We start from the raw sequence: 24,359 nt of genomic DNA, 5'->3' as shown, positions 1-24,359 counted from the left end.
ATACAGTGTGTCAAAGAGGGGCTCAGGTGCTCCTATAGACAAAATCGATCTCTGGGTAATATACTTTCTCCGACAGTCCTTACAAGAGATGCTTCCCAGGGTAGTGCCTGGTTAAGTTGTAAAGGCTCCTATAGATGCGGTAGCTCTAGATGTGGGGCGTGTGAATATCTGACTGTGTCAGAACAATTCACTTCGACGGTGACAGGAAAAACTTATGACATCAATTTCTGCATGAATTGTACATCTACCTACATCATCTACTGTATCACATGTACAGCATGTGGAAAGCAGTACATAGGACTCACCACCAGGGAGATTAGAACAAGAATTATTGAGCACCTGTCCACTATCAGGGTGGGAAAAGCTACCACCCCCCTGGTACACCACTTTGCTGAAATCCATGGAAAAAACTTAACATGTTTTTCTTGGCAACCTATAGATATGGTACTGAGACCCAAGCGTGGGGGAGATCGGGAAATAGCACTATCCAAGAGAGAGATGCTATGGATCTTCAAGCTAGATACTAGGATACCAAGAGGTCTGAACTCTGAGTTCGACCTTATAAACTATTGGGAATAAGTCACCTTACCTTGGGGTCTCTAGTCTAGTCTGTTAGATAGACTACCATACATATTGATATGATTACTTGGATACAATCATTTGAGTATTCTTCTATTCCCCCTCTTTCATCTACTCCTCTCCCTAAAAGTCCTGATGTCTCCTACCTCAGTTGGTTCACTCCCTGCATATAATCCAATATATTTTGGATTTATTACCTTATTGTTACTATTGAGTATTGTTTACCATATTATATATATTGATCACAGTCTTATTTATCTGTGATAGGTACATACTCATGTAATATATAAGGTAATCTTTAAGATCTATATATATATACATGCTCTAAAAATATGGATCAGGAGCAAGCTTGCAGCTACTAACTGCATTGCATAGAACAGTGTCACTCTCTCTCTCGTATCTGAAGCATTTAGATACTATAGTATCCATATATTCTAAAACATATGTATTATGCTCTATCACAGTCTGAATTGTGTCCATTTGGGTATGCGCTATAACATATATAAAACATATATACACATTAACCCAGCAGCATACGGTTACACAAACTGATCTTGTTGTGTTCAATTCTATTCATATATATATCTTTTTCTGCTGTACAAACATAACATTATGCATTGTGATCAATATAGTCTGAATAGTACAAATAGGATATTATCTGATTCCATCTAACCCATATGTCTATGTCCATTTATATCAAAATCGGTATTCAAGTTGTTTGTGCACATACGTATTAAGCGAAGTTTGCAATGTTTGAACCAACAAACTGCATTTGTGCTAGTATATATATATATATATAACAATCTGTACAGTAACAAACAACACCTTTTATTGATTAATTTATGTTTTCTGAATTGTTCAAATGAGTCCGTATTACCTTCTAAATGTAAGGGGTTAAACAGATTCTGGGCGTGTTATTGTTTTTAATGAAATGTTTGTTTTATCCAATGATGATGGTGCAATTATGTATAAAAAGCACACCTGTGGCTGACATCAATATGCTATGACTACGGCGTAGCCGAAACGCGTAAGCCTGCCAGCCAGAGGTACCCCCTCTATTCGTTCTAATAATGACTGTCTGTTCTACTTTTTAATAACCAAATAAAGGTTATGTTTTATCTATAATTACTAGCGCTCTCATCTTCTTTTTTGTTGCGGTGGATCTTTTTGCCTGGAGAGCGCTAGTATCCCTGCTTTGTGCTACCCTAATTATCCCCGGAGTGCTTGGTTATCCTGGACACTAAATCGGCACCAACATATTATGCAGAGTCGCTGACTCGTTGCCGAAAAGGTGCGGTCCCTGAGGGTACATCGGATTGGTGGAACTCTGGTGTGACGTCAATCTCTATTGCGGCCTGGAATCATCCGGTTGGAGGATTGCCCAGTCCATGTCGGACACGCCCCCGGGTGGGCGTAAGTTTATGGCGCCTCTGTAAAAGTTCCGAATGAAGTGCGGCATATACGGATTGGAAAGAAAGTGTGGTTCTTACCTACCTATGGATGCTATGGAAGCAACAGACGGCCCTGCATAAAGGATATCCCTTGGACTGTCGATAAAGGTGAGACCACATCGTGTACATACACGAACTCACTTGTATCCTACTGTTGAATTTGGTCAAACCGTGATAACTGCCAAGCGATTTAAAGTGAGCACACTGGGTATACTATAAGGATAAATTCCCTGTGGTATTTATGATACGGGACTGTAGCAGCACTATTGTTTAGGTGTTTTGGTGCCCTCACACTTCTCTTTTGGTTTTTTACTTGTATTTATTGCCCTATAACTTGCAAAAATAGCAAAGAACATGAAAACATTGGGTATTTCTAAACTCGGGACAAATTTTAGAAACTATTTAGCATGGTTGTGTTTTGGTGGTTGTAGATGTAAAACAGATTTTGGGGGTCAAAGCTAGAAAAACTGTGTTTTTTTTCCATCATATTTTATTAAAAAAAAAAGTATAGTAAATTATAAGATACTAGTCCTAAAGCCGTGTTTGCAGGCCATTTTTTGCGGTACAGCAGTTAAACCCATTGCTCTCTCTCTATCCCCCATCTTTTGCTCTCCCCCCCCCCCACTTTTGCTCTCCCTCCCTCCTCTCTTGCTCTCCCCCCTTTTTTGCTCTATCCCTCCTCTCTTGCTCCCCCCCCCCTATCTTTTGCTCTCTCCCTCCCTGCTCTCTTTTGCTCTCTCTCCCCCACTCTTTTGCTCTCTGTAGTACTAGTTGCTAGCTGCTGATTGATGGCCACACATATGTCCCAGTAGTAATTGCTGCTTCACCAAATGGATATAAAAGTTACGCAAAATTAAAAAAAAAAAAAGTAAATTACAAAGATTAAAATAGTATGCTCCATCAGAATTGGTAAAGAAAAATAAATTGTGGGTTTTATGCCCCTTTAATGAAATATGATGCCCAAACAAAGTGTAGTACCCAACAAGATGACAGAATATTGTCTCCAATAAGAATACATCTGGCATTAAATACATCTTGCATTAACAGAACTGAATGTGTCTGTACAATAATGAATCCTAGTAGAGGATTACAAATAATATCTACAAGGGGGTAACAGCTTTCTGTTCTTTTGAAAAGAAAAAAAAAAAAATTAAGACAGAATCTTAGGACACAAGAAGAGATTTCTAACAGCAGCTTATTTGTTTAATGTCTCACCAAGATACAGGATAACAAATTCCTACAGGGTTAGCAAACAAACTTTCTTCTGTGATGCCTGCATTGATAGCAGTTAGGTAAGAAGTCTTCTATGTTGGCTAGTTGTTAAAACATAAGAACTTCTTTCTAGATCATATTATAAAGGACTATCTGCCTCCTTGAAATGCATTTCAAAATGCCAACGTAATTCTGAAGCCTTCTCTCTGGAGCTTGACAGGAATACATTAGAAACAGGAGCTTGCTGATCAGAAACAATTTCTGGAAGTTATTACATAGGTTAAATGCCATAGTAAAACTATTATAAAGAATGCACAAAATATTTGTGGTTGAACCTTTAAAAAAAAATATACGGTACATACTTTTTTTTATTGTATGTAAATAAGCTACTCAAACTGCTAGCAAAACTACAAAAGTTAAAGGGACACTGAACCCAATTTTTTTATTTCGGGATTTAGATAGAGCATGCAATTTTAAGCAACTTTCTAATTTACTCCTATTATCAATTTTTCTTCGTTCTCTTGCTATCTTTATTTGAAAAAGAAGGCATCTAAGCTTTTATTTGGTTCAGGACTCTGGACAGCACTTTTTATTGGTGGATGAATTTATCCACCAATAAGCAAGGACAACCCAGGTTGTTCACCAAAAATGGGCTGGCATCTAAACTTACATTTCAAATAAAGATACCAAGAGAATGAAGAAAATTTGATAATAGGAGTCAATTAGAAAGTTGCTTAAAATTTCATGCTCTATCCGAATCACAAAAGAAAAAATTTGGGTTCAGACTGATACCCTCTAAATTAGCCAAACAAAAGGAACAGTCAACAAGGTTCTGCTTGACTATACCAGAACAGGACTGGTTATTATCAGTTATTTATAGAACACCAACAGATTCATTTGGAGAACGCTGGAGAACCCCAACACTATTCGGAGGTTTTTTTACCACTTCCTAAGATATCTAAAAGGTGTTTCTACCGAATTCGTCTACCCATCAGTACCTAATATGGTTCTACAAAAGTGAGAAATGACAAACAGTATCTTCTGACAGTGTGTGTGGAAGAGGATTGATTAAAGATGCAATGCATATATAATTCAAAATGTATTTAAATACATTACAATCAAAAGATGAAATTAATTCATTTAATACAAGTTTGAGGCACCACAGGCAAAAAAAATACATCAAAAAACTCTTACAAATACAGAATAATACATTTGTCAGTCACAAAAGATACAATGTGGCAGTTTGAGCTCTGGAGAACAGCAAATAGCACTAAATTACAGGGCTGGCTAACTTAAAATGGAAGTTAGAATTACACCTTTGTAATTCACAGAGAGAATACACAATTTTATATATACATACACACACGTACACGTTTTAAGTCGTTTTTAAAGGGATATGGAACACCACACACACTGTGTGTGTGTATGCATATATATATATATATATATGTAATGTGTGTATATAATTGTGTGTGTATATATATGTAGTGTGTGTATATAATTGTGTGTGTATGTATATATATATATATATATATATATATATATATATATATATATATATGTGTGTGTGTGTGTATATATATGTGTGTGTGTGTGTGTGTGTATGTATATATATATATATATATATATATATATATATATATATATGTGCGTGTGTATATATATATGTGTGTGTGTGTGTGTGTGTGTGTGTATATATATATATATATGTGTGTGTGTGTATATATATGTGTGTATATTCTGTTAAAAGGAAGACAAATACAAAAAAAAAAAACACATGCTATAACATAGCTTTCATGTAACATAATTTAAACAAGATTTCTTAAACCAGCTATAGAAATTGTATCCTATGAAAATGACTTCTAAATAGAACAGGACTAACAGAACCATACAAGGCAGCCAGCATTACTGGGAAGATAAGACTATGAGGTGATCATTATTTTTTTTTATTTTTATTTTAAAGAGACTAATTTGAGGTACTAATGACTTTAAAAAGATTGTGCAAATACAGATTAAAGTGTTATTAGTCAACACATTAACCTGAAATGTGAATATATCCATCACCAAAAAAAAAATAAAAAAATTGCAATGAATGACATTGATAGCAAAAAAAAAAAACGGAAGTTGAAAGATTTGTTCTAGAAAAAACAGTGTAAACAAACTGTGCTATCTTTATAAATGAGGTACAAACATTGAAAAGTATGGCAAATCTCAGTCTATAAAAAAGTGCAAAAAACATTCTGAAAAATGCTACTGGATTTGTGTTTTATTAGATGTAAACAGTTTTATCTTTAAGTACAAAAAAATAATCTACACTGTGGTTTCAGAACCTATTAGTAGAAATATTTTCATTGGCTCTTTATTTTTAAGAAATGTGAAGACACCTCATTGATTTTAATAACCTAGTGGCCAGAGATTCCCTCAAATGCTTTTCAGGTGAGGTGTAACAGTTGACATTCCATCATACAAGCATTGAGAGGTTGTAGGCTGGTCAATAAAGCACAATTATGGGATACATAAACATCAGAGCAACTGTAAGGATACAATCTGATCAGTCTGCAAGGGAGAGAAAATACTGGGCACCGAACTTTAACTGAAAAACACTTCTGGATATCGCTGAAATCTGAGTGAATAAAAATTCCTCAGAGAAACATCACTATAACACGGTTATGTATGCATGTAAAAACAGCACAATAATTTAAGTGTCCTGCTGCTTCTTTCGATGCCACATTGAAGATGTAGTCCTCTGGAGCTTATACATGGTTTATGCTAATGTAGATTCCAATGCATAGTTGCCCACCACCAAAGATGACTCTTCCATGCAGAGACAGGCCGTCTTCCCTTAATGACTGCAGCACTAGACTCCTAGCAGGACCTGTTTGATGTACGAGATGGTGGTAACATTGGAGAGCATGGAGATGTGTTCATTTCCTGGTAGCTCTACCAAGGAAACCACCTGCTTCTGTCGATTTTGCCATTTCTTGCACTGCAGAGCACTCACTACGTTCACAGTACCATCTCCATCCCCATACACTACCCGTGGGTCCTTGTCTGGGAACGCATCATAGAAGAAAGAGTCTGGGGTGTCCACACCTGTACCATAGAGGCAATGAACTGACACTCCTGGAGGAGTCAGTGAAGATACAAGTTCTTCTGTCTCTTTTCTCATAAGCCAACCTTCCGGGAATCCAATGTCCTTATAGAACCTCTGAAAATCCTGTATTGTATAGTTGGCTTTAGGAGTACTCACAAAAACTTTGTCCAATGGAAAAGTGTTGTTATATGGTAGAAGCCAATTGGTGGAAACAGCCGATCGCTGCTGGTCACGGATTCGAAGAGAGCTGATGACTGGAATTCTATTATTATCTCCTGAAGGGAGGGGGAAAAAATAATATGTTAGTTCACTCAGTTATATGGAACTGTCATAGCAGAAAGGCCCTACGCATTTCTCAACTTACTCTTGTGGGTTGTTGTTTTTTTTTTTTTTTAAACTCAAAGTGTAGGATACATATACTATCTACATCAGGTGAGGCAGCACACACATATCACACCTATATGTGCTTTGAAAAGGTTATACAAAAAGGTTATATAATCACATAGGATAGAAATATGTAGACTATTAGCTTCTCCCTTAGAAAGGTACCTTTTATCTATATCATAAGGGGAAATACCCACAAAAACCTACACTACTAGATCTAGGGCAGAGGTATATATGCAAATGAGGTACAACAGCTTGTGTCTGCTAATGTACTTGTGTCCCAGGTACATTTTTAATACAGTTGAGTGTTTGATATACATTTCAAAGCCTCGTAGATATAGAACATACACTACAGACATATAGGAAATGTATATGGAAAAAGATGAGTTTTACACATACAGGCACTTAAAGGGACAGTCAACACCAGAATTTTTGTTAAAAAAGAAAGATAATCCCTTCATTACCCATTCCCAAGTTTTGCATAACCAACACTGTTATAGAAATATACTTTTTACCTCTGTGATTATCTTGTATCTAAGCCTCTACAAACTGCCCCCTTATTTCAGTTCTTTTGACAGACTTGCATTTTAACCAAATCAGTGCTCACTCCAGGGTAACTTCACGTGCATGACCTCAATGTTATCTATATGAAACACATGAACTAATGCCCTCTAGTGGTCAAAATGCATGTTTTTTCTTCAACGACAAAAGGTTTTAACACTCTAAATTCAGTTGCAGATACTATTTTTCCTTTCAATTATATGAAGTCTTTTTTAGGAAAACTTGCAAAAGCATGTATGTAATAGGGATAAATATTCATTAAACCTAGGGACTGTCTAATATGCATATATAAGGGATGCAATTAAAGTGAATGTAAAGTTTAGACAATTCGGTCACGTAGGTCTATAGATCTTATAACACAAGTTTAATTCATCATATTTTTTTAAATAGAATTATTTACTGCAGTTTGTTACCTTTAAAACTTCATACAATGAACTTCGTTACTCCGCCCACCATTTTGACTGACTGATAGACAGGCGAGTCAGATTGATTAAACCAATTATCGTTTCCCTCCGGGGTGTTCAACCCAATATCATCTACGTCACGCGATTAATATGCGCATGCGTTGGGCCCAGAATAACACTGTAGATTCTACATGCTAATTCACGAGATGTGCATGCTCAGTAGGGATCATCTCTCAAACTTGCACATATAATGGATATTACTTACAGAGCGGTTAGACGATCGTAAAAATGTAGTAATTTATTCATTGAATACTATGTGTCCGTTACGGAGTTTGACGCATGCACAGTGAAAATCAAGATCGTGCACGCGATTTGAATCGACGTAGAAAGCGGGTGGAACCGCTGGGGATGTCACACGATCCGAACAAGGAAGTATGGTTGGGGAGAAGTCGCAAGTAAAAAAAAAGGTAGAAATTCTAAACACTATTTTAAAAACAATAGTTTAGCTTTAAAAAAAAAAAAAGTTAGCGACTACATCAAGGGACTAATTATACAAGCATTGCAGTATTCAGTAACATTAAACTTTACATTCACTTTAAACACACGAAAGGGATATTAAAAAGGAATTTCAAAGTCAAGGTGAAATCTTACAGGATTCACATACAGCCCCTCAATTTCAAAATACTTTTCAATTTAATATCTTTTATCAAGTTTACTTTGTTCTTTTGGTTTCCTTTGTTGAAGAATACCTAGGTAAGCACTATTTGGAGCTAGCTGGTGATTGGCGATTTTAAACAACTTTACAGTTTACTTTTATCATCAAATTTGCTTTGATCTCTTGGTATTTGTTGAAAACTAAACCTAGGTAGGCTCATGTGCTAATTTCTAAGCCCTTAAAAGCCCCCTCTTAACTCAGTGCATTTTGACAGTTTCCCCCAGCTAGACAGCGCTTGTTTAGGTGTGTCATATAGATTATTGTGCTCACTCCCCTGGAGTTTTTTGAGTCAGCACTGATAGCTTTAAAACATAATTTATGTAAGAACTTACCTGATAAAAGAAATTTATTTCATGATGGCGAGAGTCCTAGAGCTGTTACGTATAGGATAAACATTCCTACCAGAAGGAGGCAAAGCCTATAAATATCCCTCGCACTTCACACATACCTCAGAATAGCCAAGTGGTGAGGTGTTAAAGGGCCAGTATACACACACAAAATTTGGGAGCTTGATGTCCCTTAAAGCTTGCAGGAAACAGAAGTTATGAAGCAGCGGTCTAAAGACCGCTGCTCCATAACTTGTCTGCCTGCTCTGAGGCCACGGACAGAAATCACAAGAACTGCTGGTGCAATGATAAATGCAGACAGCGTATGCAGTGGACATGATACGCTACATCGTAACACATCCGCTCGCAATACGATAAATATAACCCTTGATGTATACAAAGTTTGCAATTGGCATGCATTATTTTTGAACCGTACTTTGGAACCTTGGCGGGACACCGTCAGATCCAACTCTGGAACTCCCCTCACCTGAGGGTTATCTGAGAGAACTCTTCCGGATGGAGAGCCCACTCCCTGGGATGAAAAGTTTGTCTGCTCAGAAAGTCCACCTCCCAGTTGACTAAAGATAGTTGAGGCCACGCTTATAGGGCATTGCAGATAGCTCAACTCCAATATGTTTATGGGAAGAGAGGACTCTTCCCAAGACCACAGGCCCTGAGCCTTCAGAGAACCCCAAACAGCTCCCAGCTGGGTCAGTAGTCCCAATCTCCCAGGAAGGTCTCAAGAAGCAAGTGCCCTGAGACAGATGCTACTGAGACATCCACCACGAGTCTCTTGTTAGGGGGGTCCAGATTTATCCTCTGACAAATCTGACTGTTCTCCGTTCCATTGACAGAGCATGCAAAGCTGCAGCGGTCGCAGATGGAACCAAGCAAAAGGGATGATGTCCATGGACAGCAAATTTTCCTCTCTGCCCTCCGTTGTGTCTCTGCATCAATTCCACTCCCCTCTCCCCCCACCCCCCCCGGTTCTGTGAACACCTTTTGCTGTAGCCGTTAAAGTTCTTTGTTTTAAAAGGACCGCTCCTTGTAAAACAAAGAACTTTAACGGCTACAGCAAAAGGTGTTCACAGAACCTTAGGAGGTGTGTCGTTTGGCAGTGTACTAGCCACTGATTAAGTGCTAGCAGGCGAAATTGTACTGGTCACAGCACAGTACCACAGTTTTTGGTAAGCTCATTACCTTTACATATTGTCCAACTCATCTGAAACGTTATCGCGCTATGTGGCGCCCTCTTTCTATTTCCATTTGCTAACAGCAATATCCCCGCTCTCTGGGATCAAGAGGAGCTGCCTGCATCAAGAATTGACAATTGGGATTCCATTTTCTGGACACTTACTGTTACGGCTACATATTGAAAGTTAAGTACGGTAGATCCGTCATAAGTTACAAATAGGAGTCACAGCTTTTATTTTAAGAATTAAACACTTTTCTGACAGCGTGCCTTTGTATCCCCCCTTTTGGGATACCACAATCTATAACACATAATAACAGCCTGTACATTGCTATAAAGTAATAACAGGGCTCGCAGATTGTAATGATGGAGCTTCCGGAAATAGCACATCCTGATGCAGTGTCTGTGTGAGTTTACCTATCGGTCATATATATTTATTATAATGCGTGTGGTGTAGATTCTATGCAGTGGCATCTGAGGACTGTCTGTTCTATTGTCCCTAAACAGAAGCAGTGTGCTGACATTTCTGAATTGTGTTAGAATGCAAGTGCTGCCGGTGTATGAACTTTACTCTTGCAGGGCTCAGTCTGGAAACGGAGGGGGACAGCTGGCAGGCAAGCAGCCAATTGGAAGGGGAAACAGGGTGCTGGGCGCAAGGCCCAGTGAGTGAGATCATAAATAAAAAGAGAGAAGTGCTCAACCTGGGAACGAACAATAGCATAATATCTTGTTCTATGGCTAGTTACCACCCAAGAAGAAGCCTCTTTATGCTTAACATGTGCCTTTCAAAGAGAAGAACTTTCCTGAAGCATATCAGTCTGATCCTGACTTCACAGTACAGCCCAGCCCCAAAATACCAGTCAATCGGCAAAACCCCAGACGTACGTTTCATCCTATTGTGGGGCTCGTCAGTGAGGTGCAGCCATATCCCTCTAGACACACTGAGCAACGGGTCCACGTCTGGATTCCTGCATCACACTTAGGGAGACTTCCCTAAGTGTCATAATTTGCATAAATAAAAAGAGGGAAGCTCTCAACCTGGGAACGAACAACAGCATAATAGCTTGTTCTATGGCTAGTTACCACCCAAGAAGCAGCCTCTTTTTGCTCAACATGTGCCTTTCACAGAGAAGAACTTTAATTTCAATGCTCTAATATGCAAAGAATGCAAAACTTTTTCAGTACCATTTTTAGGATTAGGACACAAGGAGGGAACGATAATTTCCCTATTAATGTTGTGTGAGTTAACACCTTTAGGTAAAAATTGAACAGAAGTTCCTAAAACAACTTTATCCTGGTGAAAAATCAGATAAGGAGACTCACAAGAGAGTTCAGAAACTCTAGCAGAATAAATAGCCAAAAGAAATAACACCTTCTAAGAAAGTAGTTTAATGTTCAATGTATCAACAGGGAGGAGCCTGTAAGACTTTAATACTAGGTTAAGAAATAGACCGGAGGCTTCCTGTAGGAGGAGGAGCTAACAGGTGCACGAGAAAGTGGCGTGTTACCTGTCGGAGCTCACCGAAGAACTAACCCCAGCCAAGGTCCGTTGTTGGAGCGCTTTCGTTTGCTCCCTAGGACACGACCCTACCTCTACCAGGGTTTGGCTTGGAAGCACCATAATAGCCGTCCACAGGCTCACTCGCTAGAGCCACAGACGAGGTACTGGATACACGTCCATCATACTCAGATGAGAACGGTTCACAGTCGGCAACCAAGGTGAGCAGTACAGCAGGAGAGGAACGGTCTAAACCACGGCTCCGGACCTATCTATGTGCTTTTTTGCACCAAGGGTCAAGGACCAGTAGCCCATAAAGCAGTCCATGCGCTGGAGACAAGGCATACCCTAAGGACGCCCCAAAGGTCAAGACTTACCGGCTCTTGCTCCCGCCGGCGGGCGGACAGAACAAGTGGGCGGCTAGCAGCGAAGGGTAAACCCACAGCGAGTGTAAGCACGCCGCGGACTCACAACAGCTCAGGCGCACGCTGTGGGCTTTTCTACCTGACAATCCAGCTCACCTATTCACCGGAGCTCGCCCGAGCTGCATCAAAGAAGCACTGCAGCTTTGCTATTATCACCTCCCAGGTCTGGGTAATACATCATGGAATACCCGGGAGAGTCATCTATGGACGCTGAGTATATATGCCGCCTGCTGCAATACAACTGCTTGGCCTTAGGGTAAGATTTCCAAAGTCTTTATAACAGTATTTGTTGCCCTAAAAGTGGCACTGGTTGCTTATTTTTTTCAAGAGTGACACTGACTGTCTATCTCGGCATTGCCATACCCTCCATGTTACACCACTTAGCTTGTGTAAGAAAAGCTATGCTCTGTGCTGGCTCTACATATGAACACTCAGCCTGATACTTGCCTGCGACTAAAAAGACACTTCAGTTTTCAGTTCTCTGAAGGATACGCAATATACTACAGACATTACATCTGCCTATCAGCTGCAAAGTCGGTAGTACTGTAAAAGCACCGGGCACTCTACATTTGCAACCAGAGTTATAGTTGCAATATAAACTTTTGGTCTGTAATACACCTTATTGGTATTAGTCCCTTATCAATCAGGGACTCTCAAGGATAATTGTGATTTATGCAACTAGTCTGCTGCTGATAAACTTTAAAGGGGTATCTGTGAAATACATCCTGGCATTAAGGTCTGCAATATCTAAGCAGATAACACTAGCCTACCAAAAGTTGTAGTCTGCACGGCTAGAACTTGCAAAGCCCACAATCATTTTCTATTATTACTTTTATTCTTGCCTTTCCATCTGGGTTATCTACATCTGAAGCCTATACAGATGTATGTTTAGACCTATATCAATATCGCAGGTTTACACTGTTAGGCACCCTATTAGTGTTAAGCAATTATGTCAAAAGGCTTATAAGTGTTTTTCTTTTTCGCTAGGAACAAAGAATATAAAACAGAAAAATAGCGTTTCAATCTATATCCTGCTATTCCCTAGAGTTTATAAGCAAGCAAGCGAAACATATTGCTGGCTAGGAATATTAGTAGTTGCTACTAAGTGTGGCAACTCAGGTTTCAAATTTTCCTCTTATAAGTTTTCTTTTTTGAATTTTGCAACAGTGTGTGATATGAGTATACAAGGCTAAGAATATTGTAATGCCATTGCTATATTTGTTACAGAATATTGCCAGTTAAGAAGGGGAATGTATGCTGATTCAATGTAATTTTGTGCCATAGGTCCTGATTAGATTAGACAACAAGGATATGTAATAAAGGTGGTAAAAGAGCTGTTTCTATTTTTTGCAAAAATCTAATCATAACCATGTCTAAGCATGAATTTGAAGGCACCTGTTAAATAAGAGAACCCCAGATCTTCTGTTCTTGTGACTACTTTTATAACACATTCATCTTAGGGCCTGGTCACCTAACTCACATAGATTATTGTTCACTTTTTTCTTATTTTTAATATACACTAAAATATATTCTAGATATTTCCCCACCTGGGGACGTACCCCACAAACACTCAATCCATTAAAAAAAAAAAAAAAAAAAAAAAAAAAAAGCCAAGAGCTGTCTTTTTTTTCTTTTCTCTATTTGTTCTCACTGCCCCCCATCACTCTTTTTCTCTCTTTTTATTTATTTTTTGTATGACCTACTCTTGCCTTGCCCTCACTAACACGAGAAATCTATGGAAAGATTTCTCCTCCCGCACAGCACACCACCTCAGACCATGCCCCCAAAAAGTAAGGACAGAAGACCACGTATATCTGATATTATGACTGAAAATAGTAGTGAAGGTTTAAGCCCAAAGACAGACCTACAGCCCTTGATCACCCAACTTAGTGATATTTTCCTTCCACAATTTGAACATATCAAATGCCAAATCTCTAGCCTGTCGCCGGAATTAAAAGCATTTGCTAACAGACTTTCAGAAGCAGAAGACAGAATCTCAGAAGTGGAAGATATAACTAATAATCAGTCCCTAAAAATCTCAGAGTTAGAAAAGAAAAATATAAGCCTGACTGCCAGGCTAGATGACCTTGAGGACCGCTCAAGGCGGAATAATTTAAAAATCATAGGCGTTCCTGAGTCAGAGCATTCTAAAGGCCTACTACATTTTGCCGCGACAACACTGCCCCAAGCTCTAGGGGTAGAATATTCTCAATTACCAATACCGATAGAACGGGCTCACAGATTGGGTCCCCCTAGAAGCAGAGCAAATGGTAAAAACATACATAGACCAATCCTGATAAAGTTCTTAAATTTCCAAGATAAAATAAGTATGCTGCGTTTATATAGGAAAACAGATAACTTTCATATCGAAAATAACAGAATTTTAATATTCCAAGACTACTCTGCTGATACTGCTTTCAGGAGGAAAGAAATGGCCCCTTTCTGTACCAAGTTAATCAAAGAGGGTTTTCTAGCCAAATTAGTGTACCCTGCAAGAATTATTATAGAAGAAAAGGAAGGCATAGTTAGGACTAGACAACATAGAAGAAGCTAAAGGCTACTTTAAAGACCACAAGCTAACACTTACATGAGGACTGGGATAGCTATAAAATAGAGCTTATCTGTGTTTTTTTAGTTAGGGCACTACTGTGCTTGTTTATAATGGAAATGCTGTATAAATATTTAGAGTTAAGAATGTTTATGCCTAAGTCAACTTATAGGCTGCCCCTGCGGCCAAAAGTGTACCAGGCTTCGCCTGATAAGGTTTTTGTTGTAAATAATCTCTGTTTGCAATTTTCTTTCTGTATCTTCCTTTTTTTTTTTTTTTTTTTTTTTTACCAGTCTCCCCTCTTCCCCCTACCCGTCTGCTCTAGCTCTCCCCCAAACCTATTTTAATCATGCTACAATATATTGATTAGATGAAGGGCAATATCAGGTTGTTATCTTGGAACGTGGGTGGCATCACCTCCCCAATCAAGAGGAAAACTATAGTCAGACAATTGGGTAAGCATAACCCTGATATAGCCTTAATACAAGAAACACACTTAAAGCAAGAGGAAGTTATTAAGCTCAAATGTAAATGGGTGGGAGAGGTGATTGCCACCCCTTGTTCTAGAAGGAAAAAGGGAGTAGCTATTCTGTTAAATAAAAAACTTACGTATAACATTATAAGAGTATCACTAGACCCTGAGGAGAGATGGGTCCTCCTTGAGTTGCAGGTCGAGGATTTCAAAATGGTGATCTGTAATGTCTACGGACCTAATAAAGCAGACCCCACCTTCTGGAATAGTTTAGTCTTTATGCTAACTAATTTTATGGATCAGAATATTGTTTTAGCGGGTGACTTTAACCTAATACCATCAGAAGCCTTAGACAAACTTAGTTCTAGGAACTCCACTTTCTCTGGTCAGAAGGCCAAAATATTTAAACAAATATGTAAAAATTTGAAATTACATGATATCTGGCGCCTACAATTCCCTGACACGAGGTCCTTTACCTGCAACTCGAGGACCTATGGCTCCTTATCACGCATAGATTTCTTCTTGATTTCCAGCTCCATGATTAAATTAGAGACTCAAACTAAGATATTTGATATTCTGATATCTGACCACGCAATTATTTTCCTAGATATACATTTATACCCTCCCCAGAGAAACAATAGAAATAATTTTTTCTTTCCAAATTATCTAGTGAATAATCTGGAATTCAATAATTGGTTAATACACAAATGGAAAGAATTTGTCTCTTTAAATAGATCATACAGAGAAAAAACTGAAATATTTTGGGAAACCGCAAAGGCCTATCTGCGAGGTGAGATTAAAGCCTATATGATTCTAAAAAAAAAAAAAGTTGCAGCGGAGAGAAAGTCAGCTCTCTAACCAGGTCCAAAACGCATATCGTAAATATATAAATAATCCCTCTAGGAGATTAAGAGATAAATACAACGGGGCCAGAACAGAAAGAGATATTTTTATTAAGCAGAAAGTCGCTTGGGAAGAACTAAAGTTAACTGTTAAATATAAAGGCCAATATGGGAAGTCAGCTAAGTTTTTATCTAGATTAGATAAAGCAAAGAAAAAATCTAACGTAATAGAGGCTATTTATGATGGGACAGAAAGAGTAACAGATCAATCTAAGATTCAAAATGTATTCTTTCAATTCTATCAAAACCTATATGCTGCGAAAGAAATAAATGCCAATAATAAAGTCAACTTTTGGCATAAAATCTGCCTTCCTAAATTAGCACAAGAAATGGACAAAGATTTAAATAGCCCAATAACCCAAGAAGAAGTAGCGGAAGCTATTAAAAATGCTAAACTTAATAAAGCCCCGGGCCCAGACCAAATTCCGGCAGAGATGTACAAAATTCTCAAAATGGAGATAATAGATATCTTGGTACAACTATTCAATGGTTATTTTATTGAGGGGCAAAACATGTCAAAGTATTTCTCTGAGTCTACAATCTCACTGATACTGAAAAAGGGCAAATCGCCACTAGACCCTAAGTCATATAGACCTATCTCACTGCTCAATCTAGACTATAAGCTATTAACTCACATAATGGCTAATAGACTGAAAAAATGTCTAGATCCTATTATACATCCTGATCAGGTGGGTTTTATGCATCAAAGATCCCCAACTAAAAATACACGGAAAGTAGCATTATTACTAGAATATTTTTGGAATAAACTAGCGGAAAAAAGAATAATCAACCAAGATATCGCGATAATAACAATAGACGCCGAAAAGGCATTTGATGCTATAATATGGGACCATCTGTTCACCACGCTAGCGCAATTTGGTTTTACAGGGCAATTCCCTAAATTTGTTAAATCTATATATGACCACCCGAGATCGAATATACTAATTAATGGTAGCTATACTGCATATCTTACACTATGTAGGGGGACGAGGCAAGGCTGCCCACTCTCTCCGTTACTATTTAACGTGGCCATAGAACCACTGGCTATAATGTTACGTCAAGAGCTTCAAGGAACAAAAATCTGTTCTATCTTTATATGCGGATGATCTGCTCTTATACGTTAAAAACACAAAGAAAAGTATACCACAGGCCTTAAAAATTATTGACTTGTTTGGCTCTATCTCGGGCTATAAAATTAACGCTAATAAGTCTGAAATTCTATGGGTTAATAAAAATAAAAATAGTTTTCAAGAACATCCCTTTCAAGAATCTCTTAGTATTAAATATCTAGGAATATATTTCCATGCTGACCCCAAACAATGGTACAGACTAAACTATGCTCCTTTTTTTAAAAAAACCCTCAGAGAAACTTGTACAATGGAGCGCCTTCCCTATATCTCTATCTGCCAAAATAATGATTATTAAGTCCATTCTATTTCCCAAATTGATGTATATTATGCAAAACATGCCGCTCTTTATTTTGTCTCACGACAATAAAAGGTTTAACACAGAATGTGCTAAATTTCTATGGAACAACAAAAGACATATGTTATCCATAGCCAAACTCACACCAAGACTGGAGGGAGGAGGCTTATCTTTCCCTGATATCAAAAAGTATAACTTGGCTATATTAGCCCGTTTTGCAATTGATTAGCTATCAGAGGCTAGCTATTTCTCACTGTTATCTATAGAGGAAAATCTGTGCGCACCTTTCTCTCTTAAAGCCTTATTGCATTGCCCGGCGAAACAATTACCAGACCATATCAAACATTTAAAGACACTATCCAATATTATTGAAGCATGGCAAAAGTTAAATACAACGATCAAAGTTAATTTCGAGATTTCCCCATTTCTCCCGATACAAGGTAACCCACAATTTATGCCTGGACTATCCCATGAAGTCTATAAGACTTGGAAGCACAAAGGTCTGCTCTATGTAAATCAATGTTTAAATAATATGTCTCAGATAAGAACGTTTGAGGATATTGCTACAGAATTTTCTTTATCTAATAAGAATTTCTTTGCTTATCTTCAGATCAGACATTATATAGCAGGAATTAACAGATTAAATCCAGACGCGAGTGGGTGGGGGGGGAAGTTGAAAAATATATAGCAAGTTATAAGTCAGGCAAACATAGCATAGCTCTTTTATATAAAATTATGCTGGATAAACAGGCCCAATTGTTTAGGGATAATTTAGTCCAGAAGTGGAATGTTTGCTTTACGGATTTTTCAGCAGAATCATTAAACGCAAGTTATAAATGGGTGCAAGGTGCGAATATTCCGTTAACTTGGAAAGAATCACATATAAAATTACTCAATAATTCTTACCTGACCCCAGGGAAATTATCTAAGTGGTACGCGAATTCTGCAGAAAAATGCCCAAGATGTAATAATTCTTGTGCAGATATTATTCATTGTTCCTGGAATTGTCCCAAAATACTCCAGTTCTGGAGAAAAGTGGAATTTTGGCTTAACAAGGCTTTAGATGTTAGGCTAAAAATCCAAGCTAACCATATCTTTTTTCTCTATAACATGGACCATAATAGAGCTAACATTAATCTTTTTAACACGGCAATTATGCTTGGTCGTAATCTCATATTAAAAGACTGGAAGAATAGAAAAGCTCCTACAATGGGCTGTTTTATAAATATGATACACGCCCAGATAATTTTTGAACAGCTGAATATAGCTCCTTCCGAAGAGAAAAGGGTCAAAACTTTTTTTATGAAATGGTTAAGAGTTATATTGTCCTATCCACTTGCTAGTCAGTTCCTACTTGTTCGTAACCTGCGTAGATCGGAATTTTTTGAGACATTGATTCTTTCAAATGTTTTCCCAAATGAATGGTATTGATATATACCAAGTCTATAAAGGGGAAGGAAGCGGAAATGAATAGCCTGTCCCAGGGTTTACAGTGAGTGGAGGTCAGGTTAAGAATCTAAAATGAGGTGAGGGAAGGGTGAGAGGGGAAATTTATTCTTACTCTTTTTTTTTTTTTTTTCTCTTTTTTCTCTTTTCTTTCTTTCTGTTTATTATTTCTATCATAAAACCCCTAATTTGGTATGAAATATAGCTATTGGAATTTCACAGAGATACTTTAAAAGTTTGCATTTACATAGATTTTGCACTGATTTCAAGTGGTAATAAGATATGTACAAATCTCTGACTGTATAAGGATGTGGTGAAATTATCTCTATCTGCTACATAGTATTGTATATATAAGAATTTCGCATCCTCTGGATTGTTTTTTTTTTGTGTTTTTCTTTTAATCTGATTCTCTGTGTTTGCTCTGTTATATGAATTATATACCGAATTGGTCAATAAAGATAAATTTAAAAAAAAAAAAAAAGGTTAAGAAATAGACCAAATAACAGGTTTAAAGGGACAGTCAACACCAGAATTTTTGTTGTTTAAAAAGATAGATAATCCCATTCCCCAGTTTTGCAAAACCAACACTGTTATATTAATACACTTTTTATTTCTGTGACCAACTTGTATCTAAGCATCTTCTGACCGCCCCTAATCACATGACTTTTAGTTATTATCTATTGACTTGCATTTTAGCCAATTAGTGCAGTGTCTGCCACTAGCCACGAGCGTGATCACAATGCTATCTATATGGCCTACATGAGCTTGCTCTCCCCTGCTGTGAAAAGTAAATAAAATAGAGGCGGTCTTCAAGGGTTTAGAAATTAACGTATGCACCTTCCTAGGTTTGCTTTCAACTAGAATACCAAGAGAACAAAGCAAAATTATTGTTAAAAGTAAATTAGAAAGTTGTATAAAATTACATGCCATATTTGAAAAATGAAAGTTTTTCTGGACTTGACAGTCCCTTTAAGCTGTATTAGAGCCTGAAAAAAAAAAATGAATATCAGGAAGATTAGCAATTGTCCTATGAAACATTACAGAAAAGGGCAGATATTTGTCCTTTGAATGTACTGGCAGATAAACCCTCATCTAAACAGTCCTTAAACTGAAGAATCCTAGGAATTCTAAAAGAATGCAAGGAATAATCATGGGTAGACCACCACATAAGAATTCCAAACTTTGTGATATATCTTTCTAGAAAGAGGCTTGCGGGCCTGAATCAGTGTTTTAATCAGAGAATCCTCTATGACTGAGAGCTAAGCGTTTAATTTCCATGCCATTAAGTTTAGAGACATTAAATGAAACAAAGAGCGGTTGTGTGGTCATCAAGCTGTGCAATTTATTTTGCAGTGTAAACAGCAACACATGATACATGGTACAACAGGTCAGATAAATCCTACACGTTTCATGCCCGCAGGCACTTCATCAGGGATGGTGAAAAAACTCCTCCTTTTGCTTTATACATTAGAAACCCATTACAATTACCTTCTGGTGCTGTGATAGTAAAGCATTAAAGTGACTCATACTCTAAACTGTTATCGAACAAACGTGCCATTCTTATTACTGCAACTCTTATATTAATGCAGAAATACAAAGATGCCATAACATTTATCGTAAATCCTTACTGTCATTAGTCACACTATTATAGCAACATTATATTTCAAGATATTGTGTTTTGTGGCAAAGTGATAAGTATTTTTTAAGTAAACATATACAGCTGATGAAACAATCTACAATTGCCTACTAAGTTGCAATATACATAAAACTAAATTGTGATACAAAGTGGCAGTTTTTTTCTTTTCTTTACTAAAACATACTACTACTATTCAAAATCACGTATGTATATTGATAAATACATAACTATATACCTTTACAAATGTATGCTATCTCAAAGGACAAAAAAATTAATATTATCTTTACTTTAGCAGGACTGGGAACTAATTAAAAAATACATATATACATTATGTGTAGGAATATTGAGAAGATCACAAGTAACAACTATATATTAAACAGTCACCTCTCAATTCTCAAATCTTAGAAAATATATGATAAGAAATTTAATTGCGTAAAAATATCAGAGAACACGAATCTTAGTTTACACGGTTAGGTGACACATGACTGAGTTATCATTTTTACCCCAGTAAGTGTTTTGTTATCTACACCAACATAGCTTACTACTCTTACTATATTTAAGCTATATTGTGTTAGGTGAACCACTAGGAAAGCAAATATGTTTCCCTTATATGATATTAAAATCCACTTATACAATATTTTTGTACAACTACAAAGAAAATTATATATACGTTGTTTAATAAAGCACATGCAAACTAGATTACAATTTAACTGTCTCATCTGTTTTTGGAGGCATGTCTATGTTCACTATGTGATTAAGTTATAAGTAGGACTCTGTTATATACATCAATGAAACCACATGCACATTAATGTTAAAAGACCTTAACATTATACACTGGTGTAGGTCTTCAAATCCCATATCATGTTAATACCTAAGGGAGTCCCCGTTTGGAGCATATAGATCCAATAAGCTTCTCTTCGATTTAGCCTAGCTAATTTATCTCCTCCCCTGATATCTTTGGGAACACAATCTATGGCTTGAAACCAAAACATATTATCTCTAGGTGTAAGGGCATCTTTGTATTTCTGCATTAATATAAGAGTTGCAGTAATAATAGTAATAAGAATGGCACGTTTGTTCGATAACAGTTTAGAGTATGTATCACTTTAATGCTTTATTATCAAAGCACCTGAATGTACTTGTAATGGGTTTGTAATGTATAAAGCAAAAGGAGGAGTTTTTTCACCATCCCTGACGAAGTGCCAGTGGGCATTAAATGCCTAGGATATATCCGACCTGTTGTACCACGTATGATGTGTTGCTGTTTACACTGCGAAATAAATTGCACAGCTTGATGACCACGCAACCGCTCTTTGCTTCATTAAGTATCAAGGTTTGATCGAAGGTTTGGACGCCTCCTCAACGTGGTTGTTTCTGCCTTTGTTTATACCTGTGATACAATACTTCCGGACAGGTCACGGGACCGCAACCGAGTGAAGCGCTAACGGGAGGAGCTCGGAGGGGCTGTCTTCCGCAACAAAGTGGAGCTCGGAGATTTTACAAGACACTTACCTAGCAGCTACGGAAGGAGTTTTGTACCAGGTATTTTCTACCGTAGAAGCATAACGAAGACTGGGTAAGCAACTTACATATTATATACCAAAGGAACGCTATTACAGTTGCATAGTGTCTATGCAAAAGTTGTCTATATACTGCAAGGCTCAGCAGAGTATACTACAAGGTTTTGAACTGTGTGAACTAAACACAGTTCCCTTAACTAGCAGTTGATCAACCTATTTGTCTTAGAGACATTAAATCTGGATGGAAAAAGGGACCTTGAGACAGAAGGTCTGGCCTTAGAGGAAGAAGCCACGGTGAGCAACTGGAAATTCAGACCAGATCCGCCATTATGCGTCAACCACCTCCTAAGGAGGCAAAGTTTAAAACTGAGGCATGTGTTATGTATTTATATGCTTTTAAGGTTTGGGAAACTTTTCCTCCTCCTGGTAGGAATGTATAACCCATACATAACAGCTTGTGGACTCTCGCACCTATATGAAAGAAATGAAAGTCTGTCAAAATAATTGAAATAAGGGGGCAGTCTCCAGAGCCTTAGATACAAGGAAATCAGGAGGTAAAAAAACTATATTTATATAAACTGTGTTGGTTATGCAAAACTGGGAAATGGGTAATAAAGGGATTGTCTATCTTTTTATACAAACATTTTTGAGTAGAGAATTTATTTAAATCCTTGGCAACAAGCAATAGTGCAATAATTAAATAGCAATAATTAAATTGCTCTAACAATGTTTAACACAAAAATAACATTTTTACACTTGTGTCTCTTAAGCTGTATTCATAAGCACCTTAAAACACATATGAAGCATAGCTAGCTTTTACTAGATTGTTCATGAAGGGAGCTGGCCATGTGAGCCTTTGCAATCAGTTCTATAGTGCAATACCTTTCCTAATGAACATTTAGAGTCAAAATCTGTCCTCATCTAACCCAGACACCATTGTGTTCTTGTAAAGGAAAATTAAAAACCTAATAGAATATAAATTTACATTAAAACACTTTGCAATGCACTTTCATCGTTGGTTTGGTCTGCTTGTTCTTTAATTTAAAATTGTAGTGCATCCACTCTCCAGAGAGAGACTGGGGTGCAGAACCCTGACATTCAAACCTGCTGCACAGTGATTGGTCAATATCTGCAGAGACTGGTTTATAACTTTTCCTAATTGGCTACAGTAAAAGAAGTGAAACATTTAAGAGGCTTTTAACAGGGTCCTTGGACTGTAAAATAATGTGTATTTACCTAACAAAATTAAAGGTTTTAAATATTATTTTAAAATATTTTGTTTGCTATGCTGTGAATAATTTTTAATGTATAATTAAATTATGCTGCCCTAGGCACACACCATGAGTACTGAGACAATAGTATAACCCTAATGTAAATAGGTTTATTCATTTGGATACATAATTATATATAGTGCTGTCTATATTTAAAACTTTTTTTTTACTCTCTCCATCAGATAAAACATTTGAATATTAAAGAGACAATAAACAAAAAAATATTTCATGATTCAGCTAGAGAATACAATTTTAAACAACTTTCCAATTTACTTCTATTACTCAATTTGTTTTATTTTTCAGATATCCTTTGTTGAAGAAATAGCAGTGCACATGGGTGAGTCAATCACACGAGATACCTATGTGCAGCCACCTATCAGCAGCTACTGCGCCTATCTAGATATGCTTTTCGACAAAGTATATCAAGAGAATAAAGCATATTAGATAATAGAAGTAGATCAGAAAATTGTTTAAAATTGCAAGCTCTTTCAAAATCATGAAAGAAAAAGTATGGGTTTAATGTCCCTTTAAGTCATGCACAAGTGGGTATTTAAAAATTCTACAGTACGCACTAGATATTTCCAGGAAATAACAATACAGGACTAATTCTAGAGTCACTTTCTTGAAATGCAACTCAAAAAAGGGAAGTTAGAAACGGGTAGTAATTACATTACACTATCATAGGAAAAGACATTGCATCACATGATAAAAAATAAGATTTTAAAGGGTCACCAGAGTGCTTACCCAAGTTAAATGAATATTGTATCGCAAAATAATATATGCTCTAATTCCTTATAGAACGTAATTTTGCACTGCTGAGCCTGCAAGTCTATGTATTTAACCCTTTTGCAAGGATTAAGTACCACTAAGCTGCAGAGAACTTTTGGTCCTAAGCAGTCATCTGGTGAGCCAATCAGAAGAGGCAATCACAAAACCTTTACACAAAAGGAGAGAAGCATTCAACCCCAGAAGCAGCATCTGCCATACACAGATAACTTTTCTGTAGTATATCATTCTGATCCTGACTATCCCAGCCCCGAAATACCAGGACATGCCTCTCTGAACGCCAGACACACGTTTCTGCGTAGTGTGGGCCTCGTCAGTGAGGTGCAGCCATATCTCTCTAGGCACATTGGGCAATGGGTTCACAGAATTAGACTGATATACTACAGGAAAGTTCTTCTCTGTGAAAGGTACATGCTAGGAAAAGAGAGGCTGCTTCTGGGGTGGTAATTAGCGATAGAACAAGCTATAACGCTATTGTATGTTCCTTTCTCTCTTTTTCTGTAATCCCCAAA

At 37.3% G+C, this 24,359-nt stretch overlaps 1 protein-coding gene across 1 annotated transcript in view; it reads right to left on the bottom strand.

The window, feature by feature from the left end:
- Nucleotides 1–5,493: 5,493 nt before the first annotated feature.
- Nucleotides 5,494–24,359, bottom strand: part of PLA2G15 (phospholipase A2 group XV) — a 46,544-nt gene continuing 27,678 nt past the window's right edge. The window contains exon 6 of the mRNA XM_053699532.1: nt 5,494–6,611. Within this exon, the coding sequence (XP_053555507.1) occupies nt 6,100–6,611 (512 nt within the window). The 3' untranslated portion in view covers nt 5,494–6,099. The remainder of the gene's footprint in view (nt 6,612–24,359) is intronic.

Source organism: Bombina bombina, chromosome 1, assembly GCF_027579735.1.
Source record: "Bombina bombina isolate aBomBom1 chromosome 1, aBomBom1.pri, whole genome shotgun sequence".
Classification (NCBI taxonomy): Eukaryota; Metazoa; Chordata; class Amphibia; order Anura; family Bombinatoridae; genus Bombina; species Bombina bombina.
The sequence above is the reverse complement of the archived record's forward strand: the minus strand, read 5'-3'. Positions and strand labels throughout refer to the sequence as shown.